This window comes from Scardinius erythrophthalmus (genome assembly GCF_964197995.2).
Source record: "Scardinius erythrophthalmus genome assembly, chromosome: 5".
Taxonomy (NCBI): Eukaryota; Metazoa; Chordata; class Actinopteri; order Cypriniformes; family Leuciscidae; genus Scardinius; species Scardinius erythrophthalmus.
Window position 1 is genome coordinate 3764038 of NC_138225.1, and position 15902 is coordinate 3779939.

Here is a 15902-nt window from a genome sequence, read left to right on the forward strand (position 1 = left end):
ATTATTCTCTCAGACATTTACATCGATAGCCTGGCGTTATAATTTATTTGCTTTTGCTGTACTGTGGAGTGGGTAAAACTGTTTTTAATGGCAGGCTAGCAGATACCGTTGACTCGCACTAGCCTAGCACCGGCGAACTATGCAACTGAAAGGACTGGATGAAAAATGTTGAAAACTGTCTCCACTGATAAATAACACCCAGGCTAACTTGGAAATGAGGTCCGATGTCCAAAATCCTGAACAACCCCTTTAACATCAATTGTTGTTAAGAATATAAATAACCCCCATAGGTCTGTTTAGGTCTGTCAAGTTTATTTATATAGCACATATCATACACTATGGCAATTCAAAGTGCTTTATAAAGAAAGGAATTAAAATTTCACACTATGGCAATTCAAAGTGCTTTTGCATAGAAAATAAGCACAACATAAAAGCAAGGGAAATTAAAACAGTTATTAAAGGAATGAATTAGAGTAAAATGAAGTAAAGTAGTAAAAAGATGATACATAGAATAAACTTCTCATCTGCAAAACACCGGTGTATCTTATTTTGCATCTTTCAATTTCCCCAATTAAGTGGTTAATGTTTCTCTCTTACCCAATTCTACATAATTCTATTCTAATTGATAGTCCCGTGATTTTCCCATGATCTGCCCCAAAAATCCAGAAGAGAGCACCCTGAAAAGTTATGCTAAAATCTTAGTTGCAAACTTCTTCTGAACCTCATCCCTACTTTGGTCTTCATCCCTGTTGGACTTCTGTTTGATCAGCACACATGCAACAAGTGTCATTGTACAGAAGCAAAAGCAATGGAAGATTACTGCTTCACAGCATTGTCCTGTGACACTAAAGATCTCTTAACTTGTGAACACAAATATCTCTGGAAACCACACGATCATAAGATTAAACAACAACAGCAAGAATTCAGAGAGCAAGGAAATGTAATAAAAATGAATAAACGATTATATGATTAAATGGAATAATTAAATGATTATGATTAAAGGATTATAAATGAATAAAGAAAAAAGAAAACACAAATCCATGGTCGCTCTCTTGAAGCAACATACTAATAGGTTGCGATTAAAGGGATAGTTCACTTTGAAATTAAATTTTGGTATGTTTTAGCTTACCTCAAGGGCATCCAAGATGTAGGTGTCTTTTTTTCCGCAGTAGTTTCAATTTTGATATTTTTAGGTCAAACCGTTCTTGTCTCACAGTCATTTGATGCAGGTCTATGGTCACTGTCTCAAAGAGCAAGCACAGAGTCCAAATTAAAACAATTCCCCTGTTTTTTGAGGTAAGCTAAAACATACCAAAATTTAATTTCAAAGTGAACTATCCCTTTAAGAATCCTTGGATCCTTTACATATGAATCTCAACTTGAGGGAGCAGTGGTTGTCATTAATATTCGCATTTCTTGTTAGTTGTCCACAGTCCTCTCCTCCCTCATACGGATGTCCTAGCCACTCATCCGGCTGCCCAGGTCCCCAGTGTCTGTAACCAAAGCCAAAAAAATGCATATAGAAAACTTTTTTTGGTAATTTAAGTTGCATGTACTTAACAATCAAACTCTTAAAGTACATTATCTTGAATTGATTGCTTTCCTTTACAAAGGCCAATAATTGAGGGGAATAATTTTAAGATATCATGTGGAAGCTGTGTATAATGGACATAATGGAAAATGAATTCCATATGGAAAACTGTGACTGCATAATTCAACTCACACTTTGTCCATGGTGCAATTAGTGTCATCCACCCATCTCCACTGGCCTGTGTTCTGATCCGTTAGACCGATCCAGTATTCAAATGGTTTGGACAAATGGGTAACAAATTCCTAGGAGGAGAGATAAAAAAATAATAATACTGAAAGGCAGAATAAAGGTATTAATCCTTTCATGCACAGACACCCAGTGATTTCCTGTATACACACAATGGTTACATGACGTAACAACCCTGTTTTTTCTGTAGGCATAATGGTTACAATGAAAACCACCTAAGTTTTCCTTATAAAATTGTCATTTTTATAGTTGTAGCGATAGGGATGCTCATAATTAACTGGTTTTAACCAAGAGCAAGAATTTTGACCGGTTAATACAATCAGTTTAACGGTTTAAAAAGTAATGTAATTTTGAAAGTAATTTTTCAAGACATTTTGAAAACGTTAAACATTTTTTAAGAGAAAAACAGGTTGTGTATAAGTCACATTTTTTAAAATAAATGTATTATTATAACATTAATGTAAAATACTGGTAAATAAAGCGAAATATAAAAAAAAAAAAACACTATAAACATAGCTATAGGCTATTTTAGTTCCCCTAACGCCACAACAAATCCTTTAAATGTTGCAATATTCAGAACGGAACAAGAACGAAAAATAAAAGTAGCTTTATAAACGTCAAGTCAAAAAATCATTTAAAGCGAAAACAGAAACCTGCATTGGGCCAACGTAGCCTACCTCTCTCATTTGGCATGATTTTCCATATTTGCGATGTATATGGATGCTAAACTATAACTTGTTATATAAACTAGGCTCTGTATTTCACACGCGTTCAAATATCCATGTAAAACATCATCCTTCACATGCTCAGAAATGCTCACGCTGAACGGCATAGATTTAACACTACAGACTATTTAATTTAAGCAGTGTAGCTTTTTATGTTTGGCTGCGATGTCAAGTTAGCAATGCTAGAACTGATATGTTGTGTGTGTGCACGTGAGGCGGGATCACTTTAATTTTATAATAGTGGAAAGTACTTAAAGTACTCTGTCTTATATGGTCATACAGATAAGAGTAAGACATGATTAGAAACTGTAAAGGGTTTACTTTTATTTGTGTACACTCACAATAAAAACAAAACTTTTGTAAAACAAACAGGATGCCAATTTCTGCCATCTCGGTTTCCTTTCTGTGAACTTGTTTTTGCAGCGTGTCACAAAAATTAACTGAAACTCATCATATAGCCTACTAGTCACACAGTTTTGTTACTCTGTTAATTATTTAAAGGTGCAGTGTGTGATTTTTTTCTAGTGGTGAGGTTGCGAACTGCACCCAACAGAAGTTACGCTGGCCGACAGGAAGTGACGTAGACAGCAGAGAGTTGCCAGTTAAGCAATGAGGTTTCTTTACAAAGATAAATTAAGAAATTATATTTACTTAATTATTTGTATTGTTTTTATAATTATTATTGTTACTTGTTCATAATTGTGTCAGTGTTTTATTCGCTGACGTTAGCTCGTTTCTTTGCACGAAGAACAACATAGTGATGAAACGCGTTTGTCCCTTTAGGGCCACCGTAGAAACACGTCAATGTAAGCGGACCTGTGGTGTGTGTAGATAGAAATGCTCATTCTAAGGTCATAAAAACACAATGGTTCATTATGTAAGGTCTTTATACACCACTGAAAACATAGTTATGTATATGATAATGCATTTCTGTCAACAGATCCTCTTAAAGCTGCCGTCGGCAACATTTTTTTGATCATATTCAGTGAAATCGACACTATAATCCGACAGAACAACATAAATAAGGTGGTTTTAGAAAAAAAAACGAGCTTCTAACTTCACCTGGAGCGTGTTATTTGTTTTGCAAAAATCCACCGCTCCCGGATCATCGGGTCCAATCAGCGCAGGGGGGTGTGAGATCTGACTGTCAATCACAGTTCGTGCACACGCCACAGATCCCCTCTCCCTCACGCAGACGCGCACCATACAATATCACATGCACACGACACGCCTGAAGTTCGCCTGAAGATTGTACGAAGCGTGATGGCGGAGAGAAAATCTACTAACAAGCTTCCAATTCCTTGGTTATTGCTATCGATGGATAGATTAGCCAGGGCAGCCTACCTCCGAGTCCATGGTGTTGATCGATGCTGAAGAGACGGACGCGTTCACAGAAAATCAGGTACACACGCACTGACGATGGGCGGGTGCTCGTTGGTAGTGGGGGAGGGGCATGACGCATGAGAGTTGTAAACATTCAAAATTTTGGCTAAGTCGACTCAATCTGCCAGACTTGCCGACTGCCAGGGCCGTTTGAAGGAATTTGGAGGCCTCAAGCAAAATGGACATGGAGCATAATTACGCTTCATGATGACTGCCGAGGAGGTTTTGTATTTTGCCGACAGCAGAGATCACGTTGTTGGCTGGCTGCTGTCCCCCTTGAGGGGGATCCCGATAACAGTGTCATTGCACTTTACTGCGTTGACTATCAAAAGGGGGCTCACACAAGCGTGCCGCACAAGCCCTGAAAAGTGAAGCCAAACGTCTCGTTCGCCCCCCGGTGACTGGTCCTAGTATAGGTCATAAGCCCCGCCTCCCCGTGTTAGTCAACGGGATGTGAGACCACCTAAACAATTAAATTACACTTCAAATATCTTTTTCCAAAGGTGGTTTCTTTCATTTGCTTTCGTTTTTATCACGCTGATGTAATTTCAAGTGTCTGCTTCTAAAATAAGTTGGTTTTTAGTTAGTTACGTGATGCGGTGGTGTAACGTCATAATTGACAGCTGTGATTGACAGGTTCTCGAACGAAGTAGTCACTGAAGCACCAACGGACATTTTTTCGGGATCTTCGGAGGACTGAGGAGATTGTATTTACTTTATTTTAAAGTAAGCCTCTTGTCGTACTGCAATCAATTTTTAAAAAAGTGTGCAGAATGCACTTTCCCTGAGGCAAGTGAGTGCGGAGCGTTGATTTCGCGGCTTTACTTCCTGCTCACTACTCAGACTCAAGTTCCAATATGTCAGCGCCATATCGGGACTCTGGCGGCTTCAGTTCTCATCAATGGAAGAGAGCGAAGAGGCCTCGTCCATCTTTTTTTACAGTCTATGCGCTCACACAGTTTGTCGTTGCATTTTATTCTTAACCAGTCGTTGTCTTGGGGCCCCAGGCCAGCTCGGGGCCCCAAGCAGTTGCTTGGTTTGCTTGCCTTGTCGCGACGGGCCTGCCGACTGCAGCTTTAAATATCACACAATGCACCTTTAAGTGAATTATACGGGTTGCATATTTATTCCTTATATATATATGATTTTATTAAGCTTTTGTTGATAGAAGCGCTACTGGTGCATGATGTGACGATGTTTGTATCCTCATGTTCTGTTGTTTATGCTGTTACTTGCACATGCAAAACTAAACCCCTGAAAAAAAATGTTGGTATTTTTAATGGGTCACAGACACTAATCCATTCTATTTTAATTGAATTCTAATCTTGTCGGTTAATGATTAATGATCAGTTAATGAGCTTCGCTCGTCGGTTAGGAAAAACCCCAAATGAACATCCCTAGTTGTAGCAATCTTTTTTTTCTTTTTTTTCTTTTTTTTTTTAAATTAGCATTTTGCAGCATACCAGTTTCCTTCCACAACACTCACAGCAAACACATTACCTCCGATCCGCTACTTAAAACACCATAAAAAATGGAAACATTCCTGCTTTAAATTATAAAGCAATATGAGAGGTAATAAAAAAAAAGTGTTTTCTCACAGTGGCCACTATCCCTGAAAGGGTTAAGGAAAAGTGTGTGTGTGTGTGTGTGTGTGTTTCTGGTACTCACCCACTCCTCCTCAGAGCCTTCTTCTAATTTTAAGAGTAACGCGCCCTGCTCTTCGCAGTAATCTTTTGCTTGGGTCCAGTTCATTGAGTGACCAGAGAACAGGTAACAGCTGTTGCTGAATGGGATCCACTCAAGTCCACTACAGCCTGATGTGAGTGAGCCTATGTACGAGGACAAGACTAAATTAACACTTTAGTTCCCAGACAAAACATTTCTGTCATCATTTACTCCACCTCTCTCTGAGACACTCGGTTAGTCAACTCCTCTTGTGATTCAATCAAGAAAGTCATTAATGGTTTTATTACACAACAGCATTTGAATTGCAAATTTTCATTTTGAATCTCCCTATAAACCCTGGGCATGACAAGTTTTCTCTGTGGGGAAGAGGTTTAATTAGTATTTCGCTGTACTCATGTCCTATGATTTTAATACCGTCTGAATCAAACACATCAGAGTTTTTCCTCACCCAACCTCACAAATAATTACACAGTGACAGCAAACCACTTTCTGTTTTTCATCTCATGCAGATTAAAGAAATGTAATCCTGCTCAGAATGTCTGTGATTAAACAGACACTACATAAGCACAATATTACACCTTGAATTTAGAGTTTACTCACTGGTTAATGATATTTTATAAGACGAAGCTTGAACTAATGATGCCAGTTCCTCCACTGTATTCTTCATGTCCCTCAGTGAGCTTGCCATCTCCACTTTAGCCAGAGACAAGAGCCAAACAGAACAATATATCAGCCTGATTACCTCTAATATAAGAAAAGCACAATTCTGAAGAACGTGATTTTCATGAATACAGTTAGAATTTATAAAATTACTTTGTGCATGGTGAAAAATCGCAGCTGAAATCACACGGTCCCGTGTTTGGCTAGACCCAAGAGATGATACTGCCGAACCCAAATTGTCCATCAATTTCTTTTGGCGATCTGTAGGAGAAAGAAATAGAAATATACAGCTTGCCTTAGATATGAGGATTATTCAAAGCTGAATGTACGTCCAGCACTCACCCAGCTTTTGTTGGTTTTTCTCTTGTTTGGATGCGAGTGAATTCAGTGAAGAGCCGAGATCAGTCATCAAGGTCTCAATATTAGACAACTTCTTTTCATGCATTTCTTTTGGAGAGTAAGAGGGACAAAAGATAAGTAAATAATCAATGACTTTAATGCACGTATTAAATCTTGTGTCAAAGAGAAGTGATGTTTAACAGTCATGCCCTGCTGAGACACTTAAATCATGCAAAAATTCATTGCATTAAAGATTTGACGCCAAACAGACATTAGTAATGGAGGACATTTATGTTTAAACTTTGTTCTAAAAAGATTTTTTTTTTTAAATCATCATGATACTTAATTTTTTTTTTATTTATTATCCATAAATGGCCTAATAAAACAAAATAAAACATCAGAGTTACGGCAGTCAAGACACTAACCTTTGGTCATTGTGTTAATTGATGCAGACATGTTCAAATATGAACTCAGACTGGACACCAAATTCTGCAGCTCAGAAACCTTCTTTTCTAGGTCACTACCTGTCAAAAACAATTATTAATTAACATTCCATTACCAAAACTGATCTGTGATGATGATGATGATGATGATGATGAAGAAGTTCTCACCTGAGATCTGAAACTCAGATTTGACTGAGGTTAGATCAGACGTATGGCTGTTAATCCAACTCTCCAGCATTGAGAACTTTCTTTCTTGATGCGAAACTTCAAAATAAACAGACAAACTTTTTCAGCTTCTCTGCAAATATTTTATATATTCATATGCTAATTCAAATAGTTTATTAAAGCTCAGAGCAAAGCAGTTCAGTTCATATCACAATTAGCAGTTTAGTCAATGTTGATCTTGAACAAAAAAAAGTCCATGTTCACATTATTTGTCACACTAAAAACACAAAGATGTTGCAGTCTATATCCACACCAGTGCTAAATTAAAGCAGTCTAGTAGCAAAACACTAAAGACAGTATTTCATTAATAACTCACAGATGACAGAAGTCATGATGATGAAAAACATCATGCAAACTGTTCCTAGAAGCACAAGGATGCCAGTTTGTCTGTGATTTGAGCAAACTGAAGAAAACAGACAAAATCCTTGATTCATTTATATGATTATAAGCAAAATGATTATTCATATATATATATATATATATATATATATATATATATATATATATATATATATATATATATATATATATATATATATATATATATATATATATATATATATATATATCCATAATTAGCATGAACATGATTAATTGTTGTTAAAAATGATGTTATCCAGTACCAACTACCCCTGAGGAAGAAACATTCACAGCATTCTCGATTCCAATTGCATTTCAAATATAAAAGTTGCTTTTGAAATAACGATTAAAAAAGTCTGTCAAGACATTAAAATAAATGTAACCGCGAAATATTTTCCATTTCACTCATGCTGTAAAAGCTTTAAGATAGTTTCTCCAACTGAATGTGAAATTGTAAATCTTCCAAACCTCTCCAAAATGATTTCTTTGGTTCAGATTCCATCTCCATTCTAACGTATCTTTCGGAACAATCCATTTTCTATAAAGGACAATATAATGTGAGCAAATTTAAGTAATTTGCTTCTTATAGTTGAAATGAAAAACACCACCTCCTATATATAATCATTTATGTTCCTTAAAGAAATTTCACTTCCACATTTTGAGACGATAATAGTAGTTTTACAAGACTACCCCTCTCCCCACCCAAAAAGATCTAGGTTTTCATTTGGCCACTTGCTATTTAGTCTTTTTACTTGTGCGTCTTAATTCTTTCTGAAAGCTGTGGGGAATTTTCCTTTTCACCATTTAAAATAAGCCTGGTAATACCAAACTCTGCTACTTCGCTTTGCTTCGTAGACAGAGTCTGGAATGACATAATAGAGAAGCGTTTTCTCTCTCGCGGGGGGGCGCTTGTCTGAAGTTTAAAATCATTGGTTACCCGTAAGCCAATCACATAACGTTTGGTTATGGCGTGTGTTATGCGCATGCTCAGCCGCATCTAACTTCCACTGTAAACACATGTATGATGCGAAAACAAAACCATCGAGCGAAATACTGGAGTGAACATGGCTGTGAACGACTCTTGCAGATTATGTGAAGTAAATCTACGCATCCACGGTACAATCAGCGTCTACGTCACGGCTCTCAGCCCGCCCTCTGTTCGTTGATTGGCCCGGCTGTTTTCAGGCCGGAGGAAAACGGAAAGCTATGACACTGTCTCAGACTGAGTACAGAAGCGAAATGAAATTGAGCGGAAGTACGAATATCGAGTTGCTTTGCAAATAAAGACAAAGTAGAAATGCACAGAAGCAACAAAATGCTATTAGGAGCATAACGTTTGAGTCCACCCTCAATAATCCTGTATCTTACTTTTAATACAGATGCATGAAAATACTAATCATCAGACCTCTTTTTAAGCGCTGATGAGTGGCTATCAGCTTAATGCATCTAATATTGTGAGCTGTATCATTTATTTCAAAGTTCAAGGAATGTTGTAAAGTAAATACAAGTTTAACGCCACATTTGTGGGTATTTTACCTCATTACTAGAGTTAGAATAACTGGAAGTGCACAGGGCCATGAAATAACATTCAAGAACACTCAAAAGTACAGCTAAAGACTTATCCATTATACATGCTCTCAGGAGATAGTGACACTAAATTGTCTAATGTCCATCCAGTCGTTCAACTTCCATGTCATGACCATGAAACACTGTGGAAAATACTTTCATAATGCATGCAATACACATGTGTGAACCAGAAAGGAAGTTTACATGGAGCAAAATCCACTCAGAGAGAGTCTCACCTTAAAAAAGACTATTTAAAAGATCAAATAATCTTGCTTTTTAAAATCACAAAAATACTAGCTTCCCATTTTTTTCCGCGTTTTCTTGAATTGTTTGTACCTTTAAAAAAAAAAAAGACGTAAAATAGTAATTTAATGTAAAATGTAAATGATACATGATTAAATTACAATCAATTTTAATTAAATTGAAAACCAACACAGTACACAAAAATAATCCAAACCGAAGTTTTATTGGAAGAAAAAAAGGCCACAAGCACAAGCTCATTCTATAACACTGAGTACGCAATGACATCCAACGTAAAGGACATGCGTTCACTTCAAGGTGGAGCGCTTCTGTAATTCATGCGAGTGAACAGAAAGAGACTTCTGCTTCTGGAATGAATGCAAAAACAAGGAAATGCTGAGACAACTGTAAAAAAAAAAAAAAAATGGATTAAAATGGAGAGAATAAAACTGGAGCTCTAAAAGAAGTCCACATCATCTGGTGCGTCTAAATCACGATATTCAATGATATTGCGAGGATCCCCACGCATCATTCTGGAAAAGAGATGGGAAAAAAAAGATGACATTTTATTAAAGCGTATCTATTAACATCCTAAAAGAGCTTAATATAGTATCACTCCTGTGTCCTGACTGCATGCAAATACATCAAAACTTAAATACAAAAATCAACTCACCGATTGTTTCTAGGTTTTCCGGGGTAACCGCCTTGCCCGCGGAAGTTGTCGTAGTTGCCCCTGCCACCTCCACCATACTGGTTCGGTGGGTAAGGAGGACCACCTGTTAAAGGTTGGAGAAACACCTCAATATGACATAATTCAGCATTGAAAAAGGTGACAGTCAGGGTTTAGATTTACGGATACACTGCAATGAAATGGCCTGTTAAATGCACAAACACTGCAAAATTGATTGTAGAAAACATTTTTAAAACCCTGCCATGTTGTAAATTCTCGGGATGCGCAATATATTTGCAGATATCCACCTTATTTTCGAACGCGGAAGTAAACATGGGTCCAATATCCGGTTTTTGTGCGGCACTTCCGTTTCCTCGCTTCCCTGGGCTAAATAACATATCGATCGCGAAGGATTATGCAGAGTTGATAGAAAAATGTTACACATGCCGTAGCAGATGAATACTACAAAGAACTAAAGCCCCGCCTCACTCAGTTAGGGTACCGGACCTGGTTGAAAACACTCATGCATCTAGCTGGCAGAGTGCCAAAACTTCACCGGCTCCTTCAGCCCCGCCCTAAACATAGTCGAGCCAACGCTGGACTAATATGGAGGTATTTTGTCAAGTCAAATGTATTAATAATGCCATAAGAATGCAACCAAAGCATAGGATGGATAGCAATAAGTAGATGGCTATAAATAGTTGTAAATCATACAAAATAAATGCCATGATCATGCCATTATGCCATGATCACTAGATTTTATACAGGGGTTACTATAATGATTTTGTTTCTCCTTGGAGTTTTTATCATGGTTTTTATTGAGACTTCATAGCCCAGCCACTTTTCTGGTATCGGGTGGTCTTCTATAGGTGCTCACGAAATGAAAAGAACAAACATACGGTCGTTTCGATGGTTTCTTCAAATGTAAAGCTTTTAACCACAGGCGAAGGGATTCCTCAGGCCGGCGACACACTGCGTGTCCGTTTTTATTTCGGCTCCCATGTTAACAGGTTAGAACGTGCACACTGCCTGCGTGACACGTGACACGCACGCACTCACAGGCGCGGAAAACGCGTGCATGCTATAAATAGAATCGACGCCTATTTTTCACGCGACACGCAAGCGTTTTGGAAGCGTTTCCAGACTAAATAGAATAGGAAAAGATCTTTGTATTTAATTTTACATGAATACATATTAATAAATTACATTTTGATGTTTGAAATTTTAGGTTTTGACAAATGCAGATATAAATGCAATGAAAAAAAATCGATTTTCTAATATTGCACCTGTCAATACAGAACGAAATATTCTGTAGCCTGTTTTGCCGTCAATACTGCCGACGTTGTCTTTGCTGCTATATATATGTTTAACATTAAAGGCCTTCCACAACTCTCTCCCCATTATGTCGAATATAATCACCAATGAATGAGGCTTATCATATGTCACCTAGCAGTGCCGCGTCAGACACGTTTCTGGTGTGCAAAGACATGTAAAACGCCACGCAACAGAAACGCCACTCAGCCAGTGTCTCTCTGGTCGTAGGGCGCCTGATTAAAATGTAAATGATTTCGATGATTAAAACACTCCTGCTCCAAGTAAACCTTTCTTTTGTATCAGTTTATGACAACCTCTAACTGCACAAACAATCCCGGTCTTCCCCGAAGCCATGACGATGAGTTAGTTGTTAGGAACACTTGTTTAATTAACCGATATGGTGAAAAGTGATCAGCGCGCCAGTGACCGGAAGTCTCGCACAAAATACCGTCAACTGGCTGCGTCCGTATTTCCGTTAAAAATAAGGTGAATACAGTACTGTGCAAAAGTCTTAGGCATGTTAATACCCCCCCCCCCCCCCCAAGAAAATGGTTTTAAGTCAGTTATTTAGATCTTTTGCTTTAGTGTTTCAGTAGGAAATATCAGTTTACATTTCCATGAAGAAACACAAAAAACTGAGACAAACTAAATTCAGAAGAACTGCGGGAATGTCTCCAATATGTTTGAAGAAACCTGTTTCTTCAGTTTCTTCATGTAATCACAGACGGACTCGATGATGGTGGGGGGTGGGATATTAACATGCCCAAGACTTTTGCACAGTATTGTATATTCATTTTTAATGTTATCTTTATCGGCCCGATAAAGAAAACTTGGCCTATGCCTATATATATATATGGTTTTGAATTGCTTGAAATATGATTGGAATCACTTCAAAAAGGAAAATACAGTTACGTGCAACACAAGTCTATGATATAGTCTACATAACATTACAACAAAAAAATGATAATTGTGTGCCTGTGCTTTTAAAAGGAAAAGCTAGATGTACCATAATTGTTGCACCAAAACTGAGATATGCATTAAAAATTGATTTGCAATTGCATCACGACTCCCAGAAGATGCCAAATGATTCCCACCCTTGCTAACAACCATTCTCACTCTAGCTATCCTCCTGTAACACACACACACCTCCATAACCCATAACTGGAGGTCTGGGCTGGCCAAAGCCCATGAGACCCTGAGGAGCCTGAGGTGGGAATGGAAGACCTCCGGGTGAAAGCACTCCTAAAGAGAGAAACAAATACAAATGTTCATTTCATATCTCCAACTTCTGAGAACACAATTTATGTCAATACCAAATCAACAAGATTGACAGACGCACTGATACAAATTGGAGCAGAATCTTTTTTAATTGCTAGTAAAATTACAAAGAAACGGTAGGTAACATTTAAAGGGATACTTCACCGATTAGCATTAAGCTTTGTATCAGTAGAAACCCGGTAGTATTCTGGAATGGCCATGTTTCCCTCCCTCATGTCCCGCTGAGACGAGAGATTTCTGTATTGTGTGTCTGGAAAAAAACCTCTGATGACCCAAAGATCGTCATTTATCATCATCTGAGGCTTTTAGTCCAGAGGCGAGAGACTACAGCCAGTAGGAGGAGCTCGTCCCGCATGTGTTCGACCCGCCCATAGGGGGAGCTCACCATAAAACGCCGTCTTTTCAGTTTCGAGTCGACTAGTAGCCTAGTTGTAACATTTCTTCTGATACTGCCCTCTGTAACCGGTGGGCGTGGCTTGGGCGTGTCCTCGTAGGGCAGCGAAGCAAGTGCATTCTGGGAGTTGTTGTCTTTCATCCACATGAGCCAAAAATACATTTCCTGGCTTTTTTCAGTCTAGAAGGCACCAACTTCTAAAATAATTTCACATTTGTACAACATAAATGACCCAATTTAAATACACATTCATCTTTCCAGCGGTGAAATATCCCTTTAAATTAAATGTGAAATTGAAGTAGAAAAACTGAAATGGTATTTTCTTGTAAAACTTGCTCCAATAATTTTCACTTACAACTTCAAAAAACAATTTTCCCCTAGCTTGCTTTACCTTGTCCTGGACCTGGAGGAGGTGGCGGTTTCATCTCTGGGATGGAGGGTCGTTTTGCATCCATCAGGAAGTTGTTGAAAAAGACCACCTCTTTCTTCACCTCCTCAATCTTGTCACCATGTTTGTTTAGGATGTGCTTCCTCACAAACTCTGGGCCCTTGAGAGAGATTGATAGATATTTTGATTGATTTTGTAAAACACAAACATCCTCCCCAAGGCTACCAGATGAACAACTACATGAACAAAGGATCACGTTTTTAAAATCACACACCTTAAACTTTTTGCCACTTAGAGGACAAAGCCACTTGTCTTTGCCCAGTTCCTGTGTGTTGGCCAACACAAACTTTTCAACTTCCTGTTCTGGATCTTTGCGGCCCATCTTCGCTGCCTCATCTTCAGACAGGCTTTCCTTCACACTGAACAAGTGTCCCAGCTTCTCTTCAAATGTCTTTTGCCAGTCGGACACTACAAGATGGTCGAAAAAGCAGCGACAAGTTACATTTCTTTGCAATTTGTTGCATCAAACAAACAGCTAATCCTGTCCTCAACTTTTGGCCATTGGTTGAGTCAGAAGTTTCTTAATTCTTTGTAATGTCAAGCACGTCCTGTGCCTTACTTTCTCATACATGCGTTTGTCAACAAATTTTAGCAGACATGCACTTTACAACTAAACATACCCATAACATAGCAAAATCTCTTTAGACAATTAATATCACCACCACAATACATATCATTAGAGGTGTAACAATATATCGCAATACAAAAATGCAATAATATGTATCGTGGATAGTGGCAATATGTATTGTGTATAGTTCACCCAAAATTAAAATTACTGTGTGAAAAAAAAAAGTTCCATTTTAGTTTAATTTTAATGTCAGTACTACATTAAACTAGGGATGGGCATTCGATTAAATTTTCTTAGTCGATCGTCGGGAGAATTAACGATCGACTATCGATTAATCATTAATATTTTTATATTGAAATTCATTATTTCTTTAACTTTTTATGAATTAAAAATGCAATGAAAATACAAAAATACAGTTTGTTTGTCCTCGATGAGATCTTTATTACAAGATGATCAACTTGTGGCAGTGAAACTGGACGTTCGGTAGACTTGAAGATATGCCCTGCGGTGCTCTAAAACAGCGGAACAGCGAGTCGGCGTTCTTAAACAGAGACCCATGACCACTTCATCCGTTTTCTGTGATCGGATAGCTATCCGATCGTGAAAAGACCAAATGTAAATGCCCTCCGAAACGCATTCGAGACGGATTTAAAGGAATACTCCACCGTCTTTTCATATTAAACTATGTTATTCCCTTAACTAAGACGAGTTGATGCATACCTCTCTCGTCTCAGTGCGTGCACTCAATCGCTCTGGCGCGCGGCGAAACTTTGTTCACTCAGTTCATTCAATACGGGCCAAGCAGAGAAGCTACTAAACACCTCCACGTTTTCCCTATTTAAACACAGTTACTCGCGTAGTGTAACTCGACCTAGGACGGTGACACAAAACAAAACGTTGCGCTTTTCTAAGCGTGTAAAATGGATAACTATATTGTATAGCGGAATACCATAGCAAGTGCTTGTAAGCACTTCGTCTTGGCGGAGTAATATCTTAAGCGGTTGCTGTGGTATTCCGCCATACAATATAGTTATCCATTTTACATGCTTAGAAAAGCGCAACGTTTTGTTTTGTGTCACCGTCCTAGGTCGAGTTACACTACGCGAGTAACTGTGTTTAAATAGGGAAAACGTGGAGGTGTTTGGTTGCTTCTCTGCTTGGCCCGTATTGAATGAACTGAGTGAACAAAGTTTCGCCGCGCGCCAGAGCGATTGAGTGCACGCACTGAGACGAGAGAGGTATGTATCAACTCGTCTTAGTTAAGGGAATAACAGTTTAATATGAAAAGACGGTGGAGTATTCCTTTAAATCAGATCGCTCAAACCACTTCAGGAGGAGATCTGAGAAGCATTCCAGACGAAACTGGACAAGAGTAAATGCATCTGGTTGTTGAAACTACATAAATTTGACTTATCCCAAAAATGCTAAGAAATAAACGTGTGAGAGCGTGTTATAGGCTATATGTCATGTTATAGCCAGATATGACGACGCTACTTCAACCCGCATCACCACAGATGAGCATCTATTCATCAAGCCAACGTGCAAACTATCGCAAATCAAAGTGAAAGTCATTCATCAACACACAATCATCTTCTTTAAACGTAAAGAACCGAAATGATCTTACCAGGGCTGTTGCCACAATATCTTGTTGCGGTCTTTGATTTAGAAATGTTCGCTGATGATCAATAAAATGCAGCTCATATCAGTTGCTTTCGGTGACGTGCAACAGTTTAAATATGCATATAGCGCGGGAATTCAAGATCGGATTTATATCCGTTTTGCAAAAACACATTTATGTGACCATGTGTAAATGGAATCGTTTTGAT

The 15902-nt window shown here is 38.2% G+C and overlaps 2 protein-coding genes across 2 annotated transcripts in view; both read right to left on the reverse strand.

The window, feature by feature from the left end:
* Window positions 1-298: 298 nt before the first annotated feature.
* LOC308690603 (uncharacterized protein) lies at window positions 299-8207 on the reverse strand. Its single transcript, XM_081365172.1, has 10 exons — window positions 8067-8207; window positions 7555-7641; window positions 7182-7277; window positions 6996-7094; window positions 6574-6678; window positions 6385-6492; window positions 6172-6264; window positions 5554-5714; window positions 1724-1833; window positions 299-1493 (listed from the first exon to the last, which is right to left on the reverse strand). The coding sequence occupies exons 1-10, from the start codon at window positions 8131-8133 to the stop codon at window positions 1343-1345; spliced, it is 1077 nt and encodes a 358-aa protein (XP_081221298.1). The 5' UTR covers window positions 8134-8207; the 3' UTR covers window positions 299-1342.
* A 1405-nt stretch (window positions 8208-9612) lies between these two features.
* LOC308691067 (serrate RNA effector molecule homolog) overlaps window positions 9613-15902 on the reverse strand; it is a 33545-nt gene continuing 27255 nt past the window's right edge. Inside the window, exons 17-21 of the mRNA XM_081365936.1 lie at window positions 13723-13916; window positions 13452-13608; window positions 12535-12630; window positions 10078-10180; window positions 9613-9937 (exon numbers count right to left, since the gene is read on the reverse strand). Coding sequence (XP_081222062.1) covers window positions 9862-9937; window positions 10078-10180; window positions 12535-12630; window positions 13452-13608; window positions 13723-13916 — 626 coding nt within the window. The 3' untranslated portion in view covers window positions 9613-9861. The remainder of the gene's footprint in view (window positions 9938-10077; window positions 10181-12534; window positions 12631-13451; window positions 13609-13722; window positions 13917-15902) is intronic.

Excerpts from the sequence above, each read along its gene's own strand:
- LOC308690603 (XM_081365172.1), bottom strand. The coding sequence starts at position 8,133 with ATGGATTGTTCCGAAAGATACGTTAGAATGGAGATGGAATCTGAACCA. Across the intron at positions 7,095-7,181 it reads ATCTGAGTTTCAGATCTCAG|GTAGTGACCTAGAAAAGAAG; the intron begins GTGAGAACTTCT and ends TGTTTTTGACAG. Across the intron at positions 6,679-6,995 it reads AATTAACACAATGACCAAAG|AAATGCATGAAAAGAAGTTG; the intron begins GTTAGTGTCTTG and ends ACTCTCCAAAAG.